A 26,185-nucleotide genomic window follows, 5' to 3' on the forward strand; every position below is an offset into this window, starting at 1 on the left:
TTTACATGACTCATAATGCTTAAAAGGTACTTATCTTTTTTTTTAACAATCAAATAGATACACAATTATGTATTGTAAGCTTCTGTTAAAACATGAATGAGCTTTTTCTATTCAAACAAACGTCAATGTATTTATTTTTCGGCTAATTACCACCATTTTCTAAATACTAAAGAAACAAAAGGAAATAACGTAAAAAGTCATAAGAGATACATTTATGATCCCCTGATGTATTTCAAATATTTACCTGTGAATTCTTATAATATATTTAAACTGTAAAGTTTTATACTCTTGGGGGGTGGGGGGACAACATTTTTTCACATTTTATTTTAACATGAAAACTTTACCTGCTGTCTCCAGGTCCTTTGCAGCTCTGTGTACGTCCTCCTTGGCTTCTGGACAACTCTGTCTTATGAGAGGAAGCTGGTTCTGGCAGTGGCTGATGTTCTTTTCTCTTCTCGATTACAGCTTCAATGGTCTTATAAAAATAAATAGGACTATAACCAATTGTTTTGCTCTGTCTGATACGTAATAAAAACATTTTTAGAAGACATCAGTGAATGTTAAACCAGCTGATCTTGATAAAAGCAGCAGCAATGCTATTTACATACTGATATATTTCAGTTGGCTCCTTTGGTTTCTGTCCTTTCTTGCACATCCTTTCCGTCATACGCTGAATTGTCACTGGCTTCATTAGAAACATTTAAACTGGAAAAACCTTTACATGTTCACTGCTTCATTCACCATCTCAGGTTTACTGATGTTTGGTTTACTTCTTTTACCTTTGCCCTGTGCGTAAGTACTAAGATTCACTGTCTCTAATTAGCAAAGCAGTTTAATAAAATTTGCAGTGACAAGTTCACTCAGGAAAAAATATTGTGATTTTGCCATTTTAAGAGCATATGACATCATCATGTTTGATGACAAACAGCTAACAAGTTTTTTTAATTATTTTAACCAGCATAACTCCAGAGGTTGTCAGTAAATGAAGTGAGAGCAATCATTGTGTAACACTGAACACAGCTTGTTATCAAGTTTTTTTTTTTAAAAAAGGGAAAAGCATTGAATTTTAAATTATTTATGATAATGTCATAACAGTCAAAAGAATATATTTCAAATAAACACATTGCCATGAAAATACCTTAGTACTAGAGAATGTGTTGCCAACATTTTTACAAATACAAAATGCCAGATTTATTGTGAGAGTAATTCTATTTATTTATAGTTTTGAATTTCAACCATTTGTTACTTCATTTTGCCTCTAATGTTTTTTAATTCTATTTTTACCATGTAAAACACTTTGGACTGTCTTCCTGCTTTAAGGCTGTTACTATTTCTATGGCATGATTGTTTTAAGTAACAAATATTTAAGTTAAATAAAAAAAGATTAAGGAGTCAATTTATGTAATCTAGTAGTGGTCAGGAGAGTCTGAAATAAGCACTCAGCAATTAATTTTTTATCATTTGACATTTTAAAATTACTAGCATAATTCCACTCAATGTGGAGTAACCTTAAGGAAAACATTTCAAAACAATGGAAATTTTCAGATATTTTACATTTAATGGAATATTTACGAGACTGAAATTTTATTGTTTTATTTTTAGTAATTCTTCATACACACTACAGTATACAATTAACTCACACTGTCTACATGTTGCACCATGAAAGTAACACTGTACCAAAGCATTTACCATATATGTTTTGATTCAACACATTACACCCAAATAGAAACACAAGCTGTACTAAAGAGTTTGACAACATGGTTGTGTTCCTGCATACACAGACTTAAATATGATGGCACATAATTCTGTTCACATTAAAGAGGCTTAAAAATCTTTTACTGATCTTTTACTAAAAATCTTTTACCGAATCTTTTACTCTTCATTTGCCCACAGTGCGTCACCTCGACCTTCAGGCCTTTAATTTCCTTTGTGAAGCGAACCCTCTGTGAGTCTGTAAGGGTCTTGGGCTGCTCATCAATGTTGCGAATGTCCAAAACCTCACACATGAACTCAATTACAGGCTGGGCTTTGTAGAAGTTGCATGTTGTTTTGAATTCCTTAAGGAGATACATACAGTATTGTAAAATACATAAACACAGCTTTCATTGAGTGAAAAAAAACCCCACATGTACAATTTGCTGTTCCAGTTTTGTAAAGTCAACATTAAATGTTAACAGGCTGCATCACTGGATACACTGAAAGTAAGCCAACTTAGAGCTTTGCTTGCAAACTCAAATAAGTAAATCCTGATATAAATACAGTTTATATAACAAATCAGTCTGTTCTCTCATAGTCGCTCACTCACTGAAACCCCAAGACTTATTTAACAATGTTCAAATAGCCAAAACCTTCAAACATGGTGACATTTCAACTTTATGTTATGAGAAATGTTACATTTGTGAATCAACTAAGCTGACAATGTGCTGCTTCGTCCTAAACTGAGGTAACAAAACAAAACATCGCACCGCATGACTCTGGTCCCATGAAATCTAATTGTTCATCTCTGTTAAAAGAACAACAAAAAAAAAATGTCTGTCGTAATTGCAGAAAATAACATATTTGATACGTCTTACTCTATTGTTTCTTGCAGAAAACAACTGAAAGGCATGATGGCTGAAGAAAGGCCTCAATTCTATTCATTTGTGCTTATGATGGACTTGGCACTTTCACGTATTTAGGCCTGGCTAACTTATAAAACACAAGTAAACATGATTAAGCTAACAGTAAACACATTTACAAAATGCTGACTATTTAATTACTTTAAATTTTATTCAATGCTTTTTGAATATTTAGTTAGTTGTGCTGTATTTTACCTCTGATATTATACATCAGTGTTTGTATGGCGCAAGGCAGGACACAAAGGACTCAATTGTAAATTCCAACATGTGCTTCTTTCTACTAAACATAAAAAGTCTCTAAGGGCATTTCAACCTTTCCATGTCCTCTCTTGGAATACTTGTTGTGCCTTCTGTACAAACTCAGAGTGCACATTTCTCAGGACCTCATCTTTACAATATTTTAAATATAAGTTGAAGCCATGCAGTCTGTTCATGCATATAGGTATGGACATCATGGCGTTGTTGATCTGCGGTTTATGTGTTCAAAGAATGGGAGAGTGCAGGGTATGTTTTCTGGTCTGATTCATTTGAGTTGCATGACGACTGCACAGAGTAAGGAACAGGAACGAGACAAAGGAGGGCGTATCCATGGGGGTGGATCTCTAAACGGAGTTCCTCTTTTCTTCCACCAGGCTTTTGCTGCTGGCAAAAAAACCATATCCACAGCTGAAGGACTGGAATTACTTGGAGCTGTTGCTGCTTGTAGTGGAGGCCTGCCAACGAGACAACAGAATTAGACATTTGTGGAAAAGGACCCACAGCACTAAGAGCCTTGTGGTTGACCTGACTGAAATATGTCATGCAGCTGATTTCCTTCGCTCAGACGGGGGCTTCAGGCAGAGGACAGAGTGATCGGGAGAGAAGTTGGTGGATCTTTGAACGTGTATTGTGGATGTGATAGATTTGTCACTGAACACCATGCTCCAAAATTACATGAAAGAGAGTGGTTGCTAGGGAACCGAGTGCCTGATTTCTCTTTGCACCTCTGCTGCACAAAGAATTAGGTCACATTTAAGACAGGAGACAGTGTCAGTCATGCTCTGAAGTGCCATCCTGTGAAAAGGACAGAAAGAGTAACGTCCTATTCACCGTACAAATACGTGAAATAAAAGGTTACAATTTGAATATATTAGTGATGGGTCAGAAAGGGGCATGAACACAGATTAATCTCCACATGCACAGCATCAATTTGAAAACATGGTGATTCAATTGAAGATACAGATACTTAAAAAATTGACTTTAAACGTCACATAGTGTCTGAAAATCAGATCAATGTTTTGACCAATATAAACAATGTACAAAACGCCGGTCGTCTCTAATAATCTTTCTATTTAAATAGCAAGACTTTCTTGTAATCTTTGAAATTGTTTTAATCAAAGTTTTTTACATTTTCTGGGGGACTGTCTAAGATTTTGTTTGAGCACTAGCTCATTTTCTGTGTTGTCACTTTAGTCTGTTTCTAAGCAGTTTCAGAGGGTTTAATTTCCCTGTGTGTTAAAAAACTGCCTGACTCTGAATCTTGAAATAAATAGGCAAAGAATTCTCATAAATTCAAGGGCAGAAACAACTGTATGTGTCACATAACAAAACAAAACAAAAAAAAAAATAATTAGAATTTTTTGGGGGCACTTGGTCATTATCAATTTGTTGCAAAGACACATTTTATTTACATTTTCTGAACTGAACCTACAGAAAAATAACAAAATAACAGTTTGACAGATAAAATAGGATTTTAGCACCAATAGACGATTCTGTGTGCCCCTTTCCTGTTGAAACATGACTTTTGGAAAATGGATTTTTGTTGTAGATATTTGTGTTCAATTTACATCAGTCATGCCTTCTGTTGGCTTCCAATTTTACGTCTTTATTTTGAACCAAATGCTGAACAATGTGCTGGACTAAAGAATAAAATAAAGCCCTTGGGAGTCCAAAGAATAAATCTGAAACATTCCAGCAAATCCTGGAGAGCTACTGATCAAAAATTATTTTCGTAGATTAAAAGAAAGTTTGACTTCACTGAAATGAAATAGGAAACTAATTATTTCCAATCTTTGTATAGAAAAATCACAGAAATTGAAATGGCCTCAAAACTCTTTACCTGAATCACCATATTTGATTGTTCAAAAGCACAAAAACAAATCAGTTAATGTAAATCAGGCTCATGCTGTCAAATCTAAGAAAATATTCAATAATTGAAAAGAAGTTGAGGAAGTTATTTTAACTATGCTAGGTAAACTGCATGGCTGGCATTTTACTGTTTAAAGATGAGAAGAAAAAACAGCCAGACGTCTGAAGACATGGGAGAACCTGATAAACTGCTTGTTATTTCAAATATGTAATGGAAAACGTTAAGCACATTATTGTCAAAGGAAATTAAAAAGGCATAATAAAGAAAAACATAACCACTGAAAAAAGGAGACGGTTAAAACACTAAAAATACTTCAACTTATCCATGAAAACAATTTCCGGGGCTTGAACGCTGCGTACCTCCAGCTGCTGAGTGGACCTTCCTCATTTAGGGTACTTTAGAGTGGAGAGAAAGAAAAGAAGGGATTCAATCATCAGGTCATTGGCATAAAAAAATATTGCAAAAGTTTAATCAATAAAATGTTTCTTCTGAAATGAGTAAAGAAAATTGTGAGCCTTACAGGAAAGAGTGCTGTAAAAGTGATACTTTCTACAGGAGTACGTACTTACCATACAGAAACAAATCTTAAAAATAAAAACAGATGGATGAAATTTTCAATAATTTCTTTTTAAAATGTTGAACATTTGAATTTTTTTCTTTCTTAGCAGTTTTTAAAAGGAAAAATAGTTCTATGAAAACTTCTCCAGTAGAGGCGAGAATTTGCATTTTCCATTCTTAATAAAGGATATAGATAGTTGTCTCGTAAAATTTTAATCCATTCAATAAACTAAAGCATTATGTTTTGTCTTATTTTTCATTAAAGTAAATATATATAAATTTGAGTCTTTTACAAGTTCAGGCCTATCTTTAAAGTTGAGAAACATGACAGACAGAAATTCACTGTTTTAATCCAAAATTTAAACAGTGGCATTTCATCTGGCAGAAATAAGTTTGTTAAAAATGAAAAAGGTAAAACAATCCAAGGTATCATTAATTCATATTAGTCATAACAATCCTGTTAAAGGAACCTTTTTATTATTATCTTACCAGCAGAATGTAAAGAAGGAAAATAATATTTTTGTTTTTATATAATTGTTGAAATTGTATATGTACTGGAGATTATTATACAACATGAACTAAAACCTGTTCTAAAATGAAGAGTGAAAAGAAGTTCCAAAGTGTGAACCGGGGAAAATTATTTATTGTAACCGTCAGTTGTACCTGCAGAGTAGAAGCAGCTGAGTCACTAGTCTCTGACAGTCCTGTCCCTCTCGGGATGCTGGACACAATGTATCTGGAGCCCTTTGGCACAGGCTGTCTGACCACCAGCTTTCCTTTCCTGGTCTCTGCTAGAAACAGACTGTACCAGTAGGCATCGTTGGAGACCAGAGTGGAGTCTGCGATGGTGGAGTTCCTCTCACTGATCACACTGTTCCTGCTGGGAGGAGCAGTTTTGCTGTGTTTGGGTTTCTGACACTTCAGCACGATGGTGACCAGGATGGTGATGAGCAGGAGAAATGACACCGAGGCCAGACCGATGACCAGATACAGGTTGATGTCTGAAAAGATGTCGTATTCCAGAGGCATCTCAGTCATGTCAGAGTAGGCCTTAACATCAGTCTCCACTGTCAGCAGCTTGATGGTGACTGTAGCAGAGAGAGCAGGTTGCCCGTTGTCCTTGGCAACAACAACCAGTCTGTGGTGGCGTGAGTCTTTGTAACTGAACATCCTCATAGTCCTGATCTCTCCGTTGTATTGGTCCAAGCTGAACAAGGAAGCATCAGTCACCTGGAGAAACTGGTAGGTAATCCGAGAGTTGTGCACAGAGTCTGTGTCTAAGGCGATCACTTTAGCCACCAGGGATCCTTTATCAGTGGATCTGGGGATCTTCTCCTCCACCACTGAGCCATGAGCGCGCCAAGGAGAGACAATAACTGGAGCGTTGTCATTTTGGTCAACAACGATGATGTGGACGGTCACATTACTGCTGAGAGGAGGAGAACCAGAGTCTCTGGCCTCAATGTGGAAAAGAAACTCCTTCTCAATCTCATAGTCAAAGGTTTTCAGTGCATAAAGATTCCCGTTCTCTGGATTGATGGAGAACAGCATAGACATGGAGGTGTTGGCAATCTCCTTCTCTATGATGAAATAAACTAGATACTGGTTTTCATGGAGGTCAGGATCAAATGCAGTGAGTGAGCTGAGCAAGGAGCCAGGTGCGTTATTCTCCATGACACGTATGGTATAAAATGACTGGGAGAACTGAGGAACATTGTCATTAACATCCAGCAGCTCTAAAGTCATAGTTTCATTGTCAGATAGAGGAGGAGACCCTCTGTCTGTGACAGTGAAGGTGATTTCATATTCTGGGACCTTCTCTCTGTCTAATGGCTCTGACACCACTAACTCATAATAGTTATCAGAGGACTCCCTCAGTTTGAAAGGCATGTTCTCTGGAATATGAAGATCAACCTGTCCATTATCACCTGAGTCTTTATCACTCACACTAACTACAGCTATCACTGTGTCTGTGGCCACATTCTCTTTTACTGGACTCTGAAAGGATTTTATAGAAATTTCAGGATGGTTGTCATTCATATCAGTCACCTGGATTGTAACTCTACACTGTCCAGATAAGGAGGTAGGTCCTTTGTCACTGGCTATCACCTCCATTTCATACAGTTTTAAATCTTCATAATTTATCATTTCCTTTACTCTGATTTCACCATTTTCTGGATTCAGATTAAACATCATCTGGGTTCTCTCTGACGTGTATAAACTGTAAGAGTAACTAATGTCAGAGTTGGAGCCTTCATCTAAATCAGTAGCATTCAGTTTGATCACTAAGCTTCCAATGGGCGAGTTCTCCATCACATCTACAACATACTGGTCTTTGTCAAATGAAGGGGCGTTGTCGTTCACATCAAGCACGCGAACAATAATGCTGGCTGTACCTGTGCGCGTGGGCACCCCGCCGTCCACAGCGGTCAGAATCAGATTATGAACAGCCTGCTGTTCTCTGTCCAGAGCCTTTTTCAGAACCAAATCGGCAAACTTCGTTCCGTCTCTCCCGGTCTGAATTTCAATAGCAAAATTATCACTTGCGCTCAGATGGTAGTTTTTTACAGAATTCGTTCCAACATCCGGGTCAGCAGCGTTGTTCAGCGAGAATCTCTCTCCAACAGGACTCGACTCTGAGATGTCCAAATGCATCGTTCCTCTTCTAAAATGAGGAGCGTTGTCATTAATATCTGTTACTTCCACCTCAATATTAAACATACGTATTGGGTTCTCAATTGTAGCGTCTAATTTAAGGAAACAATGTGAAGTAGTTTTCGACGGGCACAGAAACTCCCTGTCAACCCTTTCCAAAATATAAAGCTCCCCCGTGTCTTTGTTGATGCCAAGATATTTTTTATTGGCTACCACATCTACGCGCATCCTCCTCGACTTCAGCGTCTTCACTTCTAGTCCCAAATCAGCCGCCAAATTAGCAACGACAGATCCCTCCTCCATTTCTTCAGGTACAGAATAATGAGTAACTGACAGCACCACACTCCATGTGGCAAAAAGACAGAGAAACGGGAACACATACCCGGTCCTGCAAAGCCGTTTGACAGGCTCCGTCATTGTGACGAGCCGGTTCGGATGGTTCAGGTCTTTTACTTGAAAGCGCAAAACACAACGCAAATCCTTACAAAAGGAGTTTCTTCCCAGGAATGACGCACTGATTGTGCACAACGTCTCTCATCCCCTCATCAGACAACATATCGCGATAACATGACCTCATCAAAAATTCGTTATCCGGAGCTGAGAAATAAAGAGCATGAACAGTCTTCATTAAAATAAAAAAATAGATTTTCAAACCATTTTAATATTCATTTAGTCGTAACTGGACTTGATAAAAGTTGATGAAGCGGAATAAATATGCTTCTACGTAATTATTTGGAAGCTACGCTTACAGTATTAATGTACATAATTAATAATTGGTCATTATACGCTTGTTATTTCTCATAAAAGTTTTTATTTTGTTCATCACTCCTGGAATATGCGGTGGTTTGGAAAGAAAAAACTATTATGAAGTTGTAAAGTTTGCTCCTTCATCTCTTTAATCTAGTAAAACTAAAAAAGGTAAAGAAAAACAAAGCATGACGATCAAAACTAAAAATGTTTTTACATAGAAAAATGTAAAAATTACATTTGATTAAGTAATTTGTAAAATTACCACAAAAGACTTATTTCAGTTCATTCATACATTCCTAAATGAAAATGTTTGACTTTAATGTGTTTCCAAAAGTTAGGTAGGTTTAAGATGCTTACTGTGTTAAAGGCCACAATTAAAAAAACATAAAGAAGAAATAATGCTATGAGGTATGTTTAGCTTAAAGTTGAGAAAATCCAAAGAATACGTTTTGATAGCTCAGCTTTCTAGTAAACTTGCTATAACTGTCAGAGAAAATATGACAAAAGTTAGAACATACCTTACCACCTAAAAGTCAAAAGCTTCAACATTATGCAGTAATGTTATGTAACTACATGATTTCAAACTAACACTCAACTTTGAAATGTAGATGCTGTGCACTAAAGACACTGAATGTTAAAGGTATACTTTGCACAAATTTATTTGAAACCAGTTTTCTTTCAGAATATTTCCAAACTTCAAAGCTTGTTGTGAAACAGTGATTATTTTGCTCATGTTTTTTTTTTTTTTTTTTTTCATTTTGTGATGCATTGTCAAGTTATTCATATTGGTCCCCACTTCTAGGATATACTTGGCTCTTTTGTGACTGTACACAGGATCAGCTGGGTGTTGAAAATAAGTGAGTATTTTGCAATCTTTGTATGATTTTAGTCAAATGTTATAAATAAGTCCTATATGGCAGTGTGCCTTCTCTGTTAAGCTTATTGTGCTTTTTTTGCTATATTCTTTGTTAGGGTGTTGAATAATTTCCCAATAATTTAATACATCTGATTAAATGTATTAAAATCCATCACTTTTGTGATTTTACAGTTAAAGTATTACACAGTTAAATATGTACTTGACTGTCAGAGAAACGTTTCAGTGAGATCTTTCCATGTTGTGAAAAAAACATGATGGGCCCTATTTTAACAGAAATAAAAATTACATTATCTTCTTGTCTGACAAATTGAGCTTATTAAATGTGTAAAATTTGTGCCCAGACTTGTTGATTTTTTGCATTCTTGTCTTTTTTGCTTCTTTTGATTTTAAACAATTTAATTCTTTGCATTCTGAATTGCAACAGAAACTTTGTTCACACAGATCTGGGGCTTCTACATGTCTATTACTGTGCTAAAATTTATAGTCAGTGTAGTTGAAATCTGTACCATAACACAGACTTTATGGTTTAGCCAGATAAGGCCATGTAAAGACAAGACAGGATGTGTTTGGTATCATGAAGGATAATACTTGAACCTTTAGTTGGGGTCAAGTACTGCACAATATGTGACCTGCTCAAGATTAAAACATTAATTCAGAGTTTTGGACAAAGAGATGGAGATTTGCGACTAAATATAGCAGGGTGGCAGGGAGGGTCCTCCCCTAGGGCACAAAACAAAAGAATGAAACAAAAAAACGGGGAAATGTTTAATTGTTGACTATATAAAGTGAGTCACAGACTCAAAGAGCTACTTGTGGCTCTGTAGCTGCAGCTTGCACACTGGTGATCCAGCAGATGACAGTTGTGATCTTATCTCAAAACGGCTGAAGCTAAGGGGGAATTCAAACCAGAAAAGTTGTTGGATACTTTTGTTTGGGCAGGAACAAAAGTGAACTTTTTTTTTTTTTTTACTTTCCCATTGTTCTAGCAGACTGTAATTTGTACACAAAGTAATACAGGTTACAATAATTGCTCCCATTTGATAGAAATTATGGAGGCGGAACAGAGTCCAGACCCAAGTGAAAACAAACTTTGGAAGTCCTGATTGCTACATTCCTGTAGTGCACATTTGTGCTATTACAATTGCAACATCATCTTCAATGTCAGAAGCAGCTCATTCAATGCAGGTTTCGCAATGGGATGTTTGTAATTTTGGAACGCTGTCATCAAATGGGGGCTGCCAGCTGAGATGCTTTGCATGCTCTACCCACCACATGTTAGTAGCAGCAGCAATAAGAAATCAAAAAACGGCACGATTTCAGTACCACTAGTACATGCATTAGCGTTAGCAACACAGAATAGTTCATCTTTGCCATCGGGCCCAACAATAGCGGACCATAAAGTTTGAAAAGATGTCCACTTCCTGTAGTTGGTTCAGATCGAGGCTGATCTGCATTCACCATAAGCAAAAGGCACCAGCATATATTTCGAAACGGACTGAGACCACCTCAAAAATTCAGTTTCAGTCCAACATTTTGGTCAACATAAGAGTTCGCTTGAGTGTATTCAGACCTGCACAAAAGGTCCAATGTAAGACGCAAACTCTGATCTGTTTAAAGTGGAACAAATGTGTCAGGTGTGAATATACATCTTAAAAGTGCAAGACCTTAATTTTTAATTCACCGTTGAAGTAAAACTATGAAGTTAAAAATGAAATTGGTTCAAGGGTCCAATTAGTTACAATTTCTGTTCCAGCTCTTGTTATCCTAAGACATCTGTTTAATATCATCTCTTCAGTACAGGGGCTATAACAGGTGCACTGGCCCCTGTTGGCCCCTGTCTAGAGCCACCCATAACTATACATGTGAACAAAGTTCTGCCCTTTCACTGATTATTATGATGATTTTTTTTTTCAAATTAAAATTTTAGAATGATACACCATTTAGTTGTCACCTGGTATAAGTAATAAATGCTTTTATTACCTATGCCTTAGAACTTACAAAATTTGTATTAACATTAAATGAACACAAATGAATACTGCAAAACTGAAATCTATCCATCCATTATCCAACAAGCTTATCCCTTGTGGTATAAGCATCAACAAGGGAGAGGTGAGGTACACCCTGGACCTGGAGAGGTCTTCAGTCCATAATAGGAAATCAATCTATCCATCTATCTATCCATCCATCCATCCATCCATCTTTTTAAGAAAGACTAGCCTAAGTCATTTAATTTACCAAATTTAGTTATTACATTTTAACGTGACATACAACATTAAAAAATCTAATTATCAATGTTTATTTTTACCTTAAACTATTTCTTTTAAACAAAATGGCAAAACAAACTATTTAAATATAAGTAAAAAATAATGATGTGAACTCTTTGTCCTCCGAGTTAATATGTGGAAACATAGTCTTCACACAACAGCGGGAAAAAAACTTATGAATTGCAAAAAAGAATAGATTTTGGTACCAAACAGAAGCAGACATTCTGTCGAGATAAAATGACAAGAAGGCATGTTAATATGACTAAGTGATTTATCGAGAAGTCCATTGAAACTTCACAAAACATGAAAATGTATTTAAAAATAGTCATGGTGTACTTTTAAAAGAAAATTGCTAATTATAATTTAATTGGATTATTCCGGTGTGGATATTTAGATGTTATTAATGTTATCCTAAGACATTTGTTTAATATTATCTCTTCAATACAGGTGCCATAACAGGTGACAAACTGTATAAAAGATAAACAAACACATAGATGTTAAACATATTTCTGTGGAAGTGTCCATGCTAAACGGCAGATGAAATGCCTGTGTAATGATTAGTCTGTGGAAAAATTCTTAATTACAGAACATAAAGCAACAGAATCTTAACTTTACCACACCTCATAAATTAAACATCCTGCTCTTTATTATTGAAATCACAACAACATTCACAGCATTTTGAATGGAAAAACTATCAAATTATGTATGGAAGAAAACTTTTTAGGATATTATACAACAAACTTCAAAAAAGCACATTTAAAGAAATTTACATTTCTTTAGGTGTAAGAAACACCGTAATGCTTACACCTAAAGCATTAGGTGTAAGCAAAATGTTTTATACAAAACATTTTATACAAACATTTTTTTGTATAAAAATATTTGTCTTGTTTCAGCTAAATTACGTGTTATAGTGTTGAAAAGGGTATTTGTTTGTTTTTCGCATCGGGGAATGATATCCCTTTAGTATAGTCAACACAGAAATATTAAAAGTCCTTCAGAATGAATTGTAAATTATTTTATTTTACTTGTTTTGTCAGAATATAAACTCACTATAAAGTTTTGAAGGAACATTGGGTATTTTGATAGGTTGTCCTGATATAAATTAACTGTTAGAAATCGCAAGAAAATGGTCCTTGGCTAAATTTTAATTGACTTGATTCAATCTTTGTGAAGATAAAAAAAATTAAAGCCTTTCCATCATGTACAATATATGTTGATGCATCATCTTTGAATCCATATTGTGTCAAACTCTACAAAACAAAACTGTTTTTATGTCTTATTTAAGATTGTTTTACCTGCAGAGTAGAAGCAGCTGAGTCACTAGTCTCTGACAGTCCTGTCCCTCTCGGGATGCTGGACACGATGTATCTGGAGCCCTTTGGCACAGGCTGTCTGACCACCAGCTTTCCTTTCCTGGTCTCTGCTAGAAACAGACTGTACCAGTAGGCATCGTTGGAGACCAGAGTGGAGTCTGCGATGGTGGAGTTCCTCTCACTGATCACACTGTTCCTGCTGGGAGGAGCAGTTTTGCTGTGTTTGGGTTTCTGACACTTCAGCACGATGGTGACCAGGATGGTGATGAGCAGGAGAAATGACACCGAGGCCAGACCGATGACCAGATACAGGTTGATGTCTGAAAAGATGTCGTATTCCAGAGGCATCTCAGTCATGTCAGAGTAGGCCTTAACATCAGTCTCCACTGTCAGCAGCTTGATGGTGACTGTAGCTGAGAGAGCAGGTTGCCCGTTGTCCTTGGCAACAACAACCAGTCTGAGGTGGCGCGAGTCTTTGTAACTGAACATCCTCATAGTCCTGATCTCTCCGTTGTATTGGTCCAAGCTGAACAAGGAAGCATCAGTCACCTGGAGAAACTGGTAGGTAATCCGAGAGTTGTGCACAGAGTCTGTGTCTAAGGCGATCACTTTAGCCACCAGGGATCCTTTATCTGTGGATCTGGGGATCTTCTCCTCCACCACTGAGCCATGAGCGCGCCAAGGAGAGACAATAACTGGAGCGTTGTCATTTTGGTCAACAATGATGATGTGGACGGTCACATTACTGCTGAGAGGAGGAGAACCAGAGTCTCTGGACTCAATGTGGAAAAGAAACTCCTTCTCAATCTCATAGTCAAAAGTTTTCAGTGCATAAAGATTCCCGTTCTCTGGATTGATGGAGAACAGCATAGACATGGAGGTGTTGGCAATCTCCTTCTCTATGATGAAATAAACTAGATACTGGTTTTCATGGAGGTCAGGATCAAATGCAGTGAGTGAGCTGAGAAAGGAGCCAGGTGCGTTATTCTCCATGACACGTATGGTATAAAATGACTGGGAGAACTGAGGAACATTGTCATTAACATCCAGCAGCTCTAAAGTCATAGTTTCATTGTCAGATAGAGGAGGAGACCCTCTGTCTGTGACAGTGAAGGTGATTTCATATTCTGGGACCTTCTCTCTGTCTAATGGCTCTGACACCACTAACTCATAATAGTTATCAGAGGACTCCCTCAGTTTGAAAGGCATGTTCTCTGGAATATGAAGATCAACCTGTCCATTATCACCTGAGTCTTTATCACTCACACTAACTACAGCTATCACTGTGTCTGTGGCCACATTCTCTTTTACTGGACTCTGAAAGGATTTTATAGAAATTTCAGGATGGTTGTCATTCATATCAGTCACCTGGATTGTAACTCTACACTGTCCAGATAAGGAGGTAGGTCCTTTGTCACTGGCTATCACCTCCATTTCATACAGTTTTAAATCTTCATAATTTATCATTTCCTTTACTCTGATTTCACCATTTTCTGGATTCAGATTAAACATCATCTGGGTTCTCTCTGACGTGTATAAACTGTAAGAGTAACTAATGTCAGAGTTGGAGCCTTCATCTAAATCAGTAGCATTCAGTTTGATCACTAAGCTTCCAATGGGCGAGTTCTCCATCACATCTACAACATACTGGTCTTTGTCAAATGAAGGGGCGTTGTCGTTCACATCAAGCACGCGAACAATAATGCTGGCTGTACCTGTGCGCGTGGGCACCCCGCCGTCCACAGCGGTCAGAATCAGATTATGAACAGCCTGCTGTTCTCTGTCCAGAGCCTTTTTCAGAACCAAATCGGCAAACTTCGTTCCGTCTCTCCCGGTCTGAATTTCAATAGCAAAATTATCACTTGCGCTCAGATGGTAGTTTTTTACAGAATTCGTTCCAACATCCGGGTCAGCAGCGTTGTTCAGCGAGAATCTCTCTCCAACAGGACTCGACTCTGAGATGTCCAAATGCATCGTTCCTCTTCTAAAATGAGGAGCGTTGTCGTTTATGTCCAATATTTCCACTTCTATGTTAAACATGCGCACAGGGTTTTCAATTGTTGCGTCTAATCTAAGAAAACACGCCGTTGCTGTCTTGAGAGTACAAAGAAACTCCCTGTCAATCCTTTCCAAAATAAAAAGCTCCCCGGTGTCTTTGTTAATATCAAGATATTTCTTGTTGCCCACCACGTCCACCCGCATTTTTCTTTTGCTCAGACTCCTTACGTCTAATCCCAAATCAGCTGCTAAATTCGCAACAACGGACCCTTCGTCCATTTCCTCCGGAACGGAATAATGAGTTACCGGGCTTACCGTGTCCAGAATGGAAGAAAAACACAGGAACACTGCGATATACCTCTTCCACGAAAAACAAACATGTTTGCGAGCCATTATCATTAATCCGTCTTCAAAGCCCTATACTTGATATGTGGTGGTGTATTTGTACCAAATATAAACGAGATTTTATATAAACGACTCCTTTTCACAGCAGAGTCGTGAAAGGAATGACTCCTTTCACGGCTTCCAACGAACTGTCGTGAAAACGATGACTTCACCAGTGCTTTCTTTTCTCGGAGAGCAGCGACATGAACGGCTCATTTTCAAATTGTGTTGTTACAGAGGAGACGGAAAGAAAATAGTTTGTGAATGGTTAAAATTTGTTTCAGTTTCGGTTATTTTTCGAAATGTTTTACAACCTCTTTAAGGTTTAATTTATAATTTTCATATTTTCTTTATTATATTCAAACGTCTTACTTTTTCATAGACATACAAATCCATCCTTGGGTCATTCGATTTCATTTCTGTCTTGTTTATACATTTAAGCGATTTATCACTTTATACACAACCAAAAAACTTAAATAAAAGGTGGTGCAAGGACGCATGTTGAGTTTTTTAGTAGGTACGGGTTTTGTGGTTTTATTTTGGTTTTCCTTATTTTGTTTTTCTATTGCTTTATGACCAGGTCTGTTTGTAAAGTAAGATGACTTAAATACTTTGTAGAGAACATTAAATTTATTGACCACAGAAATGATCAGAAAAAATATTTTAAGCATATTTTGCAAATATATAAGAGAACCTCACAGGACAAAAACACAAACTCTTTACAATTTGAAACGTAAGTGACTCAGGTAATTTAAAAAGTATTTGATAATAAACGAGGTAATATCTATGTTGATCTTGGGATCTTTTTATTTTAATAGAGCTTTGATTTATGCAACTTTTATTATGAAATTACTTATATAGAAGGTGATTCCATTCTCTATGAAATTAGAAATAAACTTTTAAAGTTTTTGAAAACAATCTGAGTTTTGTTATTTTCACTTATACTTGTCCTACCTGCAGAGTAGAAGCAGCTGAGTCACTAGTCTCTGACAGTCCTGTCCCTCTCGGGATGCTGGACACGATGTATCTGGAGCCCTTTGGCACAGGCTGTCTGACCACCAGCTTTCCTTTCCTGGTCTCTGCTAGAAACAGACTGTACCAGTAGGCATCGTTGGAGACCAGAGTGGAGTCTGCGATGGTGGAGTTCCTCTCACTGATCACACTGTTCCTGCTGGGAGGAGCAGTTTTGCTGTGTTTGGGTTTCTGACACTTCAGCACGATGGTGACCAGGATGGTGATGAGCAGGAGAAATGACACCGAGGCCAGACCGATGACCAGATACAGGTTGATGTCTGAAAAGATGTCGTATTCCAGAGGCATCTCAGTCATGTCAGAGTAGGCCTTAACATCAGTCTCCACTGTCAGCAGCTTGATGGTGACTGTAGCAGAGAGAGCAGGTTGCCCGTTGTCCTTGGCAACAACAACCAGTCTGTGGTGGCGCGAGTCTTTGTAACTGAACATCCTCATAGTCCTGATCTCTCCGTTGTATTGGTCCAAGCTGAACAAGGAAGCATCAGTCACCTGGAGAAACTGGTAGGTAATCCGAGAGTTGTGCACAGAGTCTGTGTCTAAGGCGATCACTTTAGCCACCAGGGATCCTTTATCTGTGGATCTGGGGATCTTCTCCTCCACCACTGAGCCATGAGCGCGCCAAGGAGAGACAATAACTGGAGCGTTGTCATTTTGGTCAACAACGATGATGTGGACGGTCACATTACTGCTGAGAGGAGGAGAACCAGAGTCTCTGGCCTCAATGTGGAAAAGAAACTCCTTCTCAATCTCATAGTCAAAAGTTTTCAGTGCATAAAGATTCCCGTTCTCTGGATTGATGGAGAACAGCATAGACATGGAGGTGTTGGCAATCTCCTTCTCTATGATGAAATAAACTAGATACTGGTTTTCATGGAGGTCAGGATCAAATGCAGTGAGTGAGCTGAGCAAGGAGCCAGGTGCGTTATTCTCCATGACACGTATGGTATAAAATGACTGGGAGAACTGAGGAACATTGTCATTAACATCCAGCAGCTCCAAAGTCATAGTTTCATTGTCAGATAGAGGAGGAGACCCTCTGTCTGTGACAGTGAAGGTGATTTCATATTCTGGGACCTTCTCTCTGTCTAATGGCTCTGACACCACTAACTCATAATAGTTATCAGAGGACTCCCTCAGTTTGAAAGGCATGTTCTCTGGAATAAGAAGGTCAACCTGTCCATTATCACCTGAGTCTTTATCACTCACACTAACTACAGCTATCACTGTGTCTAACTCTATGTTCTCACTGACTGGACTCTGAAAGGATTTGATTGAAATATGTGGATGGTTGTCATTCATGTCCTCTACAAGAATTTTAATTTTACATTGTCCTGAAAGTGCACTAACTCCTTTATCAGTTGCAATAACTTCCATGTCGTAGATCCTAAAATCTTCATAATTCAACACACCTTTCACTGTTATTTCACCTGTTGTTGGGTTTAATTTAAATGTTTCCTGCGTTTTTTCTGATGTGTACAAACTATATGAATACATTAATTCTGAATTTAATCCGTCGTCTACATCAGTCGCATTAAGATGAATTACCCTACTTCCAATGGGAGAATTTTCTAAAACGCTAACTTCATAGTTTTCTGGTTTGAATTGAGGGGCGTTGTCATTTGTATCTAAAACATGGACAATAATGCTCGCTGTTCCAGAACGAGACGGTAAGCCACCATCTACAGCTGTGAGTATTAAATTATGAACCGCTTGCTCTTCTCGATCAATTTTTTTTTTCAAAATCAAGTCAGGAAATTTTGATCCATCTCTCCCAGTCTGAATTTCTATCGTAAAAAAATCACTGTCGCTCAGATGATATGTTTTGAGAGCATTAGAACCCACATCTGGATCAACTGCGTTGCTCACAGAAAACCGCTCGCCAGCCTGTGTTGCCTCTGAAATATCTAGATCTATTGTGTCTCTCCTGAAATGAGGTGCGTTATCATTAATGTCCATTATCTCCAACTCGATATAAAATATCCGTTTGGGGTTTTCAATTATAGCCTCCATTTTCAGATAACACGACGTCTTGGCGGGGCAGAGAGATTCTCTATCAATTCGCTCGACAATGAACAGCTCCCCTGTTTCTTTGTTCACGTCCAAATATTTCCGACTTCCTATGGTGTCCAGGCGCATTTTTCGCTCGATCAATTTCTTTACATCTAGTCCTAAATCTCCAGCGAGATTTGCGACTACGGAGCCTTCTTCCAGTTCTTCCGGAACAGAGTAGTGTGTCACTGCAAACGCGGATTTAATTGCAGCAAAGCAGACAAAAATTGTCAGAACATACCTTCTCCACTCTAGACAGCAGATAAAACCTTCCATGGTTGCCACTGATCTTTGTTTTCTTTCGAGGACAGATTTCCTTGAAAAGGAGCTTTGACAATCACCGGAATCCCCCGTTTAGTTTTTGAACTGGAAAGCCTTTAAATCCGTGCGTAATCAAAACTGGGAGCTGAGCGGTTGCTGGTCTGTTCTGTTCTCACCACTTCATTGCGAACAGTGATGGCGATCGTGATGTCACAAATTTACGTAACCACGCATGGAAAACAGCGCCTCGCTGTGAAAGATTCCGTAATTCAGTCGATGTTTAAGTTATGTGTAAAAGTGTTTTAATTTAGTAAAGAAAATAACGACCAAGTTCTGCAATCTTCAGTAGAGTATTCCAGTGGAGGAAAACGTCTTTTTTTTCGTACATTGCGCAAATTCATAGGCTTTTGTCTAAAACTGCTCATTTAGATTTGAACAGTTCAAAATTATCTATTTTTCTAGTATGAATCAAATTTTGAATTTATAAAACTTTACAAATTCCGTACAATTTCTAAAACATAAATGTACTGCTCCAACAACGCATTTCAAAAATATTTTTGCAGACATTTATGAAATCAGTATGTGTAATCAGTAGGAATGTGTTATAAGTCACATCATGTCTCTCACCTGCAGAGTAGAAGCAGCTGAGTCACTAGTCTCTGACAGTCCTGTCCCTCTCGGGATGCTGGACACGATGTATCTGGAGCCCTTTGGCACAGGCTGTCTGACCACCAGCTTTCCTTTCCTGGTCTCTGCTAGAAACAGACTGTACCAGTAGGCATCGTTGGAGACCAGAGTGGAGTCTGCAATGGTGGAGTTCCTCTCACTGATCACACTGTTCCTGCTGGGAGGAGCAGTTTTGCTGTGTTTGGGTTTCTGACACTTCAGCACGATGGTGACCAGGATGGTGATGAGCAGGAGAAATGACACCGAGGCCAGACCGATGACCAGATACAGGTTGATGTCTGAAAAGATGTCGTATTCCAGAGGCATCTCAGTCATGTCAGAGTAGGCCTTAACATCAGTCTCCACTGTCAGCAGCTTGATGGTGACTGTAGCAGAGAGAGCAGGTTGCCCGTTGTCCTTGGCAACAACAACCAGTCTGAGGTGGCGCGAGTCTTTGTAACTGAACATCCTCATAGTCCTGATCTCTCCGTTGTATTGGTCCAAGCTGAACAAGGAAGAATCAGTCACCTGGAGAAACTGGTAGGTAATCCGAGAGTTGTGCACAGAATCTGTGTCTAAGGCGATCACTTTAGCCACCAGGGATCCTTTATCAGTGGATCTGGGGATCTTCTCCTCCACCACTGAGCCATGAGCGCGCCAAGGAGAGACAATAACTGGAGCGTTGTCATTTTGGTCAACAATGATGATGTGGACTGTCACATTACTGCTGAGAGGAGGAGAACCAGAGTCTCTGGCCTCAATGTGGAAAAGAAACTCCTTCTCAATCTCATAGTCAAAAGTTTTCAGTGCATAAAGATTCCCGTTCTCTGGATTGATGGAGAACAGCATAGACATGGAGGTGTTGGCAATCTCCTTCTCTATGATGAAATAAACTAGATACTGGTTTTCATGGAGGTCAGGATCAAATGCAGTGAGTGAGCTGAGCAAGGAGCCAGGTGCGTTATTCTCCATGACACGTATGGTATAAAATGACTGGGAGAACTGAGGAACATTGTCATTAACATCCAGCAGCTCCAAAGTCATAGTTTCATTGTCAGATAGAGGAGGAGACCCTCTGTCTGTGACAGTGAAGGTGATTTCATATTCTGGGACCTTCTCTCTGTCTAATGGCTCTGACACCACTAACTCATAATAGTTATCAGAGGACTCCCTCAGTTTGAAAGGCATGTTCTCTGGAATATGAAGATCAACCTGTCCATTATCACCTGAGTCTTTATCACTCACACTAACTACAGCTATCACTGTGTCTAACTCTATGTTCTCACTGACTGGACTCTGAAAGGATTTAATTGATATTTCTGGGTGGTTGTCGTTCATGTCTTCAACTAGGATCTTTATTGTACATTGTCCTGATAAACTATTCACTCCTTTATCTGTTGCTATGACTTCCATGTCATAAATCCTAAAATCTTCATAGTTCAGCATTCCTTTTACAGTAACTTTACCTGTTGTTGGATTAAGATTAAATGTTTCTTGCGTTTTTTCTGATGTATAAAGACTATATGAGTATGTTACTTCAGAATTTGAACCTTCATCTAAATCTACTGCCTTAACCTGAACAACAAGGCTTCCAATTGGGTCATTTTCAAAAATATTGACATTATAACTGGGTTTGTCAAATGTGGGCGCATTATCATTCGTATCTAAAACGCGAATAATAACACTCGCGGTGCCAGATCGAGCAGGTGTTCCCCCATCTATGGCTGTCAGCATTAGATTATGAGCCGCCTGCTTCTCCCGATCTAATGGTTTTTTAAGGATCAAATCAGCAAATTTTGACCCGTCTCTCCCCGTTTGAACCTCAATATTAAAATGTTCGCTTTCACTGAGCTCGTACGTCTTCAACGAATTTGCTCCAACATCAGGATCAGCTGCATTACTGAGCGAAAATCGCTCTCCTTTAGGCGTAGCCTCAGATATGTCTAAATGTATGACGTCTCTTCGAAATTGTGGCGCGTTGTCATTCATATCCAAAATCTCTACTTCTATGTTGAAAATTCGCACTGGATTTTCTAGGATTATTTCTAATCGTAGGTAGCAAGGCGCTGAAGATTTTGTGGGACATATGAGTTCCCTGTCAATTTTTTCCACAATATACAGCTCCCCAGTCTCTTTGTTCACATCCAGATATTTCTTGTTAGCGATGATATCAACTCGCATTCTTCTTCGATTCAGTGTGGCCACGTCCAGGCTAAGATCTGAAGCAAGATTGGCAACAACCGATCCCTCTTTCATTTCTTCTGGTATAGAGTAATGAGTCACTGCCGTCGATATGTTCCGGGCGAAGGTAAAAATAATAAAGAGGAGCTGAACATACCTCTCTCCCTTTGTTATTGCGCGAACCATTGCTTCGAAATGCGCTAGCTTTCAAACTGATGAAAGAAAGCTTAGTGCTGTTGATGATTTTGTTTTCCTCAAAAGTCTCTCTCCAAACCTTTTACAAGCAGGAAAATACCTAAATCCAGGAAAAAAACCTGAAATCGCTTCTACTCTTTCTGTAATTCCTCGCAGCACCACAGAGCCGTCCTGACATCCTACGAATAAGCTCCAATGATAACGTCTTATCCCGACGTTCAGAGTACATTAGTGCTACAGCGCCACCGTTTGGTTCCGGAAAACAACTGCCAGATAATATAACACAAAACAAAACACATACATAATAATAATAATAATAATAATAATAATAATAATAATAATAATAATAATAATAATAATAATAATAATAATAACCTGAAGTGAAAGACGCCTTTAAAAGATGTTACGTATTAAACCATCAACTTCGCAGAACGGCAAAAATGAAAATGAAGAACATTACAAGAGCGGCACAGTATAAGTTTGACTATCAACCGCGTATATTTATTTATCTATTTCAAAATATTCACAGACAAAAAGCTTGATAAATTAGGAGACTCTATCTCCAATCTTGGCAGGCAAAATCTTATGAGCTGTACGTCAACAGCGGTTGATAAAATCAGGAAACACTGAGAGCAGCATGTCATTGCTGCAACAAAAAATGTATCATAGAAAACCGAATATTTTCGACCCAAAAATAAGGAAGAAAATTGTTTTATTTGTTAGCATAAGTCATTTAAACGTTTCCATCTGACCGCAAGCGGTTTGCGCGCTCTGTCGTCTGGAGAAATAGACATAGCGCAGTTTTATGGGGGGAGGAACAGACAGTGGAGTGAAGAATCACTTCATTGACCTCATTCACAGGTGCTGGTAGAGGGATAGAATTAAACATGTTACTTAATGAGCTAAAAATATACATGAAGTCTCATTGAATATAGGGACAGAAGAGTATATTTTCAGTATTTGTGGCATTCCCAAAATGTTTCGCTGTGCAGGTAGTTACTATGCATTAAAATGTTGAATTGACCAAATTAATTTTCTGACACACATTGAAAATAGAACAGTTTCTCATGTCTAGGAGAATAATGCGAAAATAAATGTTCAAGACGTATCAAAAATAAAATGACTCATATCAACTGGATTCCTACCTGCAGAGTAGAAGCAGCTGAGTCACTAGTCTCTGACAGTCCTGTCCCTCTCGGGATGCTGGACACGATGTATCTGGAGCCCTTTGGCACAGGCTGTCTGACCACCAGCTTTCCTTTCCTGGTCTCTGCTAGAAACAGACTGTACCAGTAGGCATCGTTGGAGACCAGAGTGGAGTCTGCGATGGTGGAGTTCCTCTCACTGATCACACTGTTCCTGCTGGGAGGAGCAGTTTTGCTGTGTTTGGGTTTCTGACACTTCAGCACGATGGTGACCAGGATGGTGATGAGCAGGAGAAATGACACCGAGGCCAGACCGATGACCAGATACAGGTTGATGTCTGAAAAGATGTCGTATTCCAGAGGCATCTCAGTCATGTCAGAGTAGGCCTTAACATCAGTCTCCACTGTCAGCAGCTTGATGGTGACTGTAGCAGAGAGAGCAGGTTGCCCGTTGTCCTTGGCAACAACAACCAGTCTGTGGTGGCGTGAGTCTTTGTAACTGAACATCCTCATAGTCCTGATCTCTCCGTTGTATTGGTCCAAGCTGAACAAGGAAGCATCAGTCACCTGGAGAAACTGGTAGGTAATCCGAGAGTTGTGCACAGAGTCTGTGTCTAAGGCGATCACTTTAGCCACCAGGGATCCTTTATCAGTGGATCTGGGGATCTTCTCCTCCACCACTGAGCCATGAGCGCGCCAAGGAGAAACAATAACTGGAGCGTTGTCATTTTGGTCAACAATGATGATGTGGACGGTCACATTACTGCTGAGAGGAGGAGAACCAGAGTCTCTGGCCTCAATGTGGAAAAGAAACTCCTTCTCAATCTCATAGTCAAAAGTTTTCAGTGCATAAAGATTCCCGTTCTCTGGATTGATGGAGAACAGCATAGACATGGAGGTGTTGGCAATCTCCTTCTCTATGATGAAATAAACTAGATACTGGTTTTCATGGAGGTCAGGATCAAATGCAGTGAGTGAGCTGAGCAAGGAGCCAGGTGCGTTATTCTCCATGACACGTATGGTATAAAATGACTGGGAGAACTGAGGAACATTGTCATTAACATCCAGCAGCTCCAAAGTCATAGTTTCATTGTCAGATAGAGGAGGAGACCCTCTGTCTGTGACAGTGAAGGTGATTTCATATTCTGGGACCTTCTCTCTGTCTAATGGCTCTGACACCACTAACTCATAATAGTTATCAGAGGACTCCCTCAGTTTGAAAGGCATGTTCTCTGGAATATGAAGATCAACCTGTCCATTATCACCTGAGTCTTTATCACTCACACTAACTACAGCTATCACTGTGTCTAACTCTATGTTCTCACTGACTGGACTCTGAAAGGATTTGATTGATATTTCTGGGTGGTTGTCATTCATGTCTTCAACTAGGATCTTTATGGTACATTGTCCTGATAAACTATTCACTCCTTTATCTGTTGCTATGACCTCCATGTCATAAATCCTAAAATCTTCATAGTTCAACATTCCTTTTACAGTAACTTCACCTGTGGTTGGATTCAGATTAAATGTTTCCTGTGTTTTCTCTGATGTGTATAAACTATATGAGTATGAAATATCAGAATTTGATCCGTCATCTAAATCCGAAGCATTTAAATCAATAACGAGACTTCCAATAGGAGAATTTTCCATTACTTTGACATTGTAGGCTGCTTTATCAAATGTAGGTGCATTGTCGTTCGTATCTAAAACATGAACGAAAATATTGACCGTACCAGATCGCGCAGGTGTTCCTCCATCTACAGCTGTGAGTATTAAATTATGATGTTCCTTCTTTTCACGATCTAAGGTTTTAATTAGTATCAAATCAGCGAATTTTGATCCATCTCTTCCTGTTTGAATTTCGATGTTAAAATATTCACTTTCACTTAAATAATATGTTTTCACGGAATTTGTTCCAACATCCGGATCCACCGCATTACTAAGTGAAAACCTTTCTCCCTTCGGCGTTGCTTCGGATATATCTAGATGAATGGCGTCTCTTCGAAATTGCGGGGCGTTGTCGTTCATATCTAGCACTTCTAACTCTATGTTGAATATCCGTAATGGGTTTTCAAGTGTTATTTCCAGTCTTAGATAACACGAGGAAGACGACTTTGTATTGCAAATATGCTCCCTGTCAATCTTCTCAACAATATACAGCTCGCCGGTCTCTTTGTTCACATCCAAATATTTTTTGTTAGCGATTATGTCAAGGCGCATCTTTCTCTTTGTTAGAGTTGTTACGTCGAGGCCGAGATCGGTAGCGAGGTTTGCCACAACTGTCCCTTCTTTCAGCTCTTCAGGCAAGGTGTAATGCGTAACTGCGCTTGATATTTTGCGAACGATTAGGAAAACAATAAAGAGCAGCACGTACCTGTGCATAAAGCCCTTTGTTGAAACCGGACTCATTGTAAAATTCAGGATAACAGTAAATCAAAAAGAGAAAGTCAGGCTGTCAGCGACACTAAAAATACTGCTCTGCCATCAATCCGAAACCTTTAAAACGTTTTAAATCCAGGCAAAATACAGGAAAACGGCGACATCTTTCACTGAACGGCGTTTCAGCACCAGGGAGCTGTCCAGTCTCTGCATGAAAACGCTCCGACAAATGAGACCTCCAGGATGACGTCCATAAACCGAACTTTAAGAAAGACAACAGCGCCACCATTTATTAAACCAAACTATGTACTGAAATTGAAAGATGAAAAAGATAATATTACTATTTATCTAATAAAAAGATATCGCAAAATATTCTTTAAATGTTGTGATTATATTTACTTTATATCGTAGATCCTCAACTTTACTTGCAGAAATGTGAAATCTAAATGACATTTTCAACTGCTATGTCAAATAATGTTGATTATAGTTTTCATCCATCCATCCATCCATCCATCCATCCATCCATCCATCCATCCATCCATCCATCCATCCATCCATCTCGTATTCCCCATTGATTTCACGTATGAGTGCAAGAGCTTGTCTCCCAGTCATTAGTCAAGTTGCTGGGTAATTCCTGGACAACCTGCAATTTAATCCTAATAATCTTTCATAGACGTGTGAATGAAATTCATATTGCCTGGTGAAATATTAATTGCCTTTCTACCAAAGGAA

At 38.6% G+C, this 26,185-nt stretch overlaps 4 protein-coding genes across 8 annotated transcripts in view; all 4 read right to left on the reverse strand.

The window, feature by feature from the left end:
- Positions 1 to 1,577: 1,577 nt before the first annotated feature.
- LOC102229389 (protocadherin alpha-C2-like) overlaps positions 1,578 to 26,185 on the reverse strand; it is a 31,802-nt gene continuing 7,194 nt past the window's right edge. Inside the window, exons 1-3 of one of the 5 annotated variants that reach the window (XM_023328828.1) lie at positions 13,146 to 15,659; positions 5,106 to 5,141; positions 1,578 to 3,331 (exon numbers count right to left, since the gene is read on the reverse strand). In XM_023328828.1, the coding sequence (XP_023184596.1) occupies positions 5,130 to 5,141; positions 13,146 to 15,560 (2,427 nt within the window). In that variant the 5' untranslated portion in view covers positions 15,561 to 15,659 and the 3' untranslated portion in view covers positions 1,578 to 3,331; positions 5,106 to 5,129. The other 4 variants (XM_023328829.1, XM_023328827.1, XM_023328826.1 and 1 more) reach the window with 4 other exon arrangements.
- Positions 16,470 to 19,039, reverse strand: LOC111607037 (protocadherin alpha-C2-like). Its single transcript, XM_023328832.1, has one exon. It carries the CDS (start codon positions 18,900 to 18,902, stop codon positions 16,485 to 16,487), a length of 2,418 nt encoding a protein of 805 aa, XP_023184600.1. The 5' UTR covers positions 18,903 to 19,039; the 3' UTR covers positions 16,470 to 16,484.
- LOC102237155 (protocadherin alpha-C2-like) lies at positions 19,428 to 22,177 on the reverse strand. The gene has a single exon (XM_005817503.2). It carries the CDS (start codon positions 21,918 to 21,920, stop codon positions 19,497 to 19,499), a length of 2,424 nt encoding a protein of 807 aa, XP_005817560.2. The 5' UTR covers positions 21,921 to 22,177; the 3' UTR covers positions 19,428 to 19,496.
- Positions 22,892 to 25,741, reverse strand: LOC111607035 (protocadherin beta-16-like). The gene has a single exon (XM_023328830.1). It carries the CDS (start codon positions 25,481 to 25,483, stop codon positions 23,054 to 23,056), a length of 2,430 nt encoding a protein of 809 aa, XP_023184598.1. The 5' UTR covers positions 25,484 to 25,741; the 3' UTR covers positions 22,892 to 23,053.

This window comes from Xiphophorus maculatus, chromosome 23 (genome assembly GCF_002775205.1).
Source record: "Xiphophorus maculatus strain JP 163 A chromosome 23, X_maculatus-5.0-male, whole genome shotgun sequence".
Lineage (NCBI taxonomy): Eukaryota > Metazoa > Chordata > Actinopteri > Cyprinodontiformes > Poeciliidae > Xiphophorus > Xiphophorus maculatus.

Excerpts from the sequence above, each read along its gene's own strand:
- LOC111607037 (XM_023328832.1), bottom strand. The coding sequence starts at position 18,902 with ATGGAAGGTTTTATCTGCTGTCTAGAGTGGAGAAGGTATGTTCTGACA.
- LOC102237155 (XM_005817503.2), bottom strand. The coding sequence starts at position 21,920 with ATGGTTCGCGCAATAACAAAGGGAGAGAGGTATGTTCAGCTCCTCTTT.
- LOC111607035 (XM_023328830.1), bottom strand. The coding sequence starts at position 25,483 with ATGAGTCCGGTTTCAACAAAGGGCTTTATGCACAGGTACGTGCTGCTC.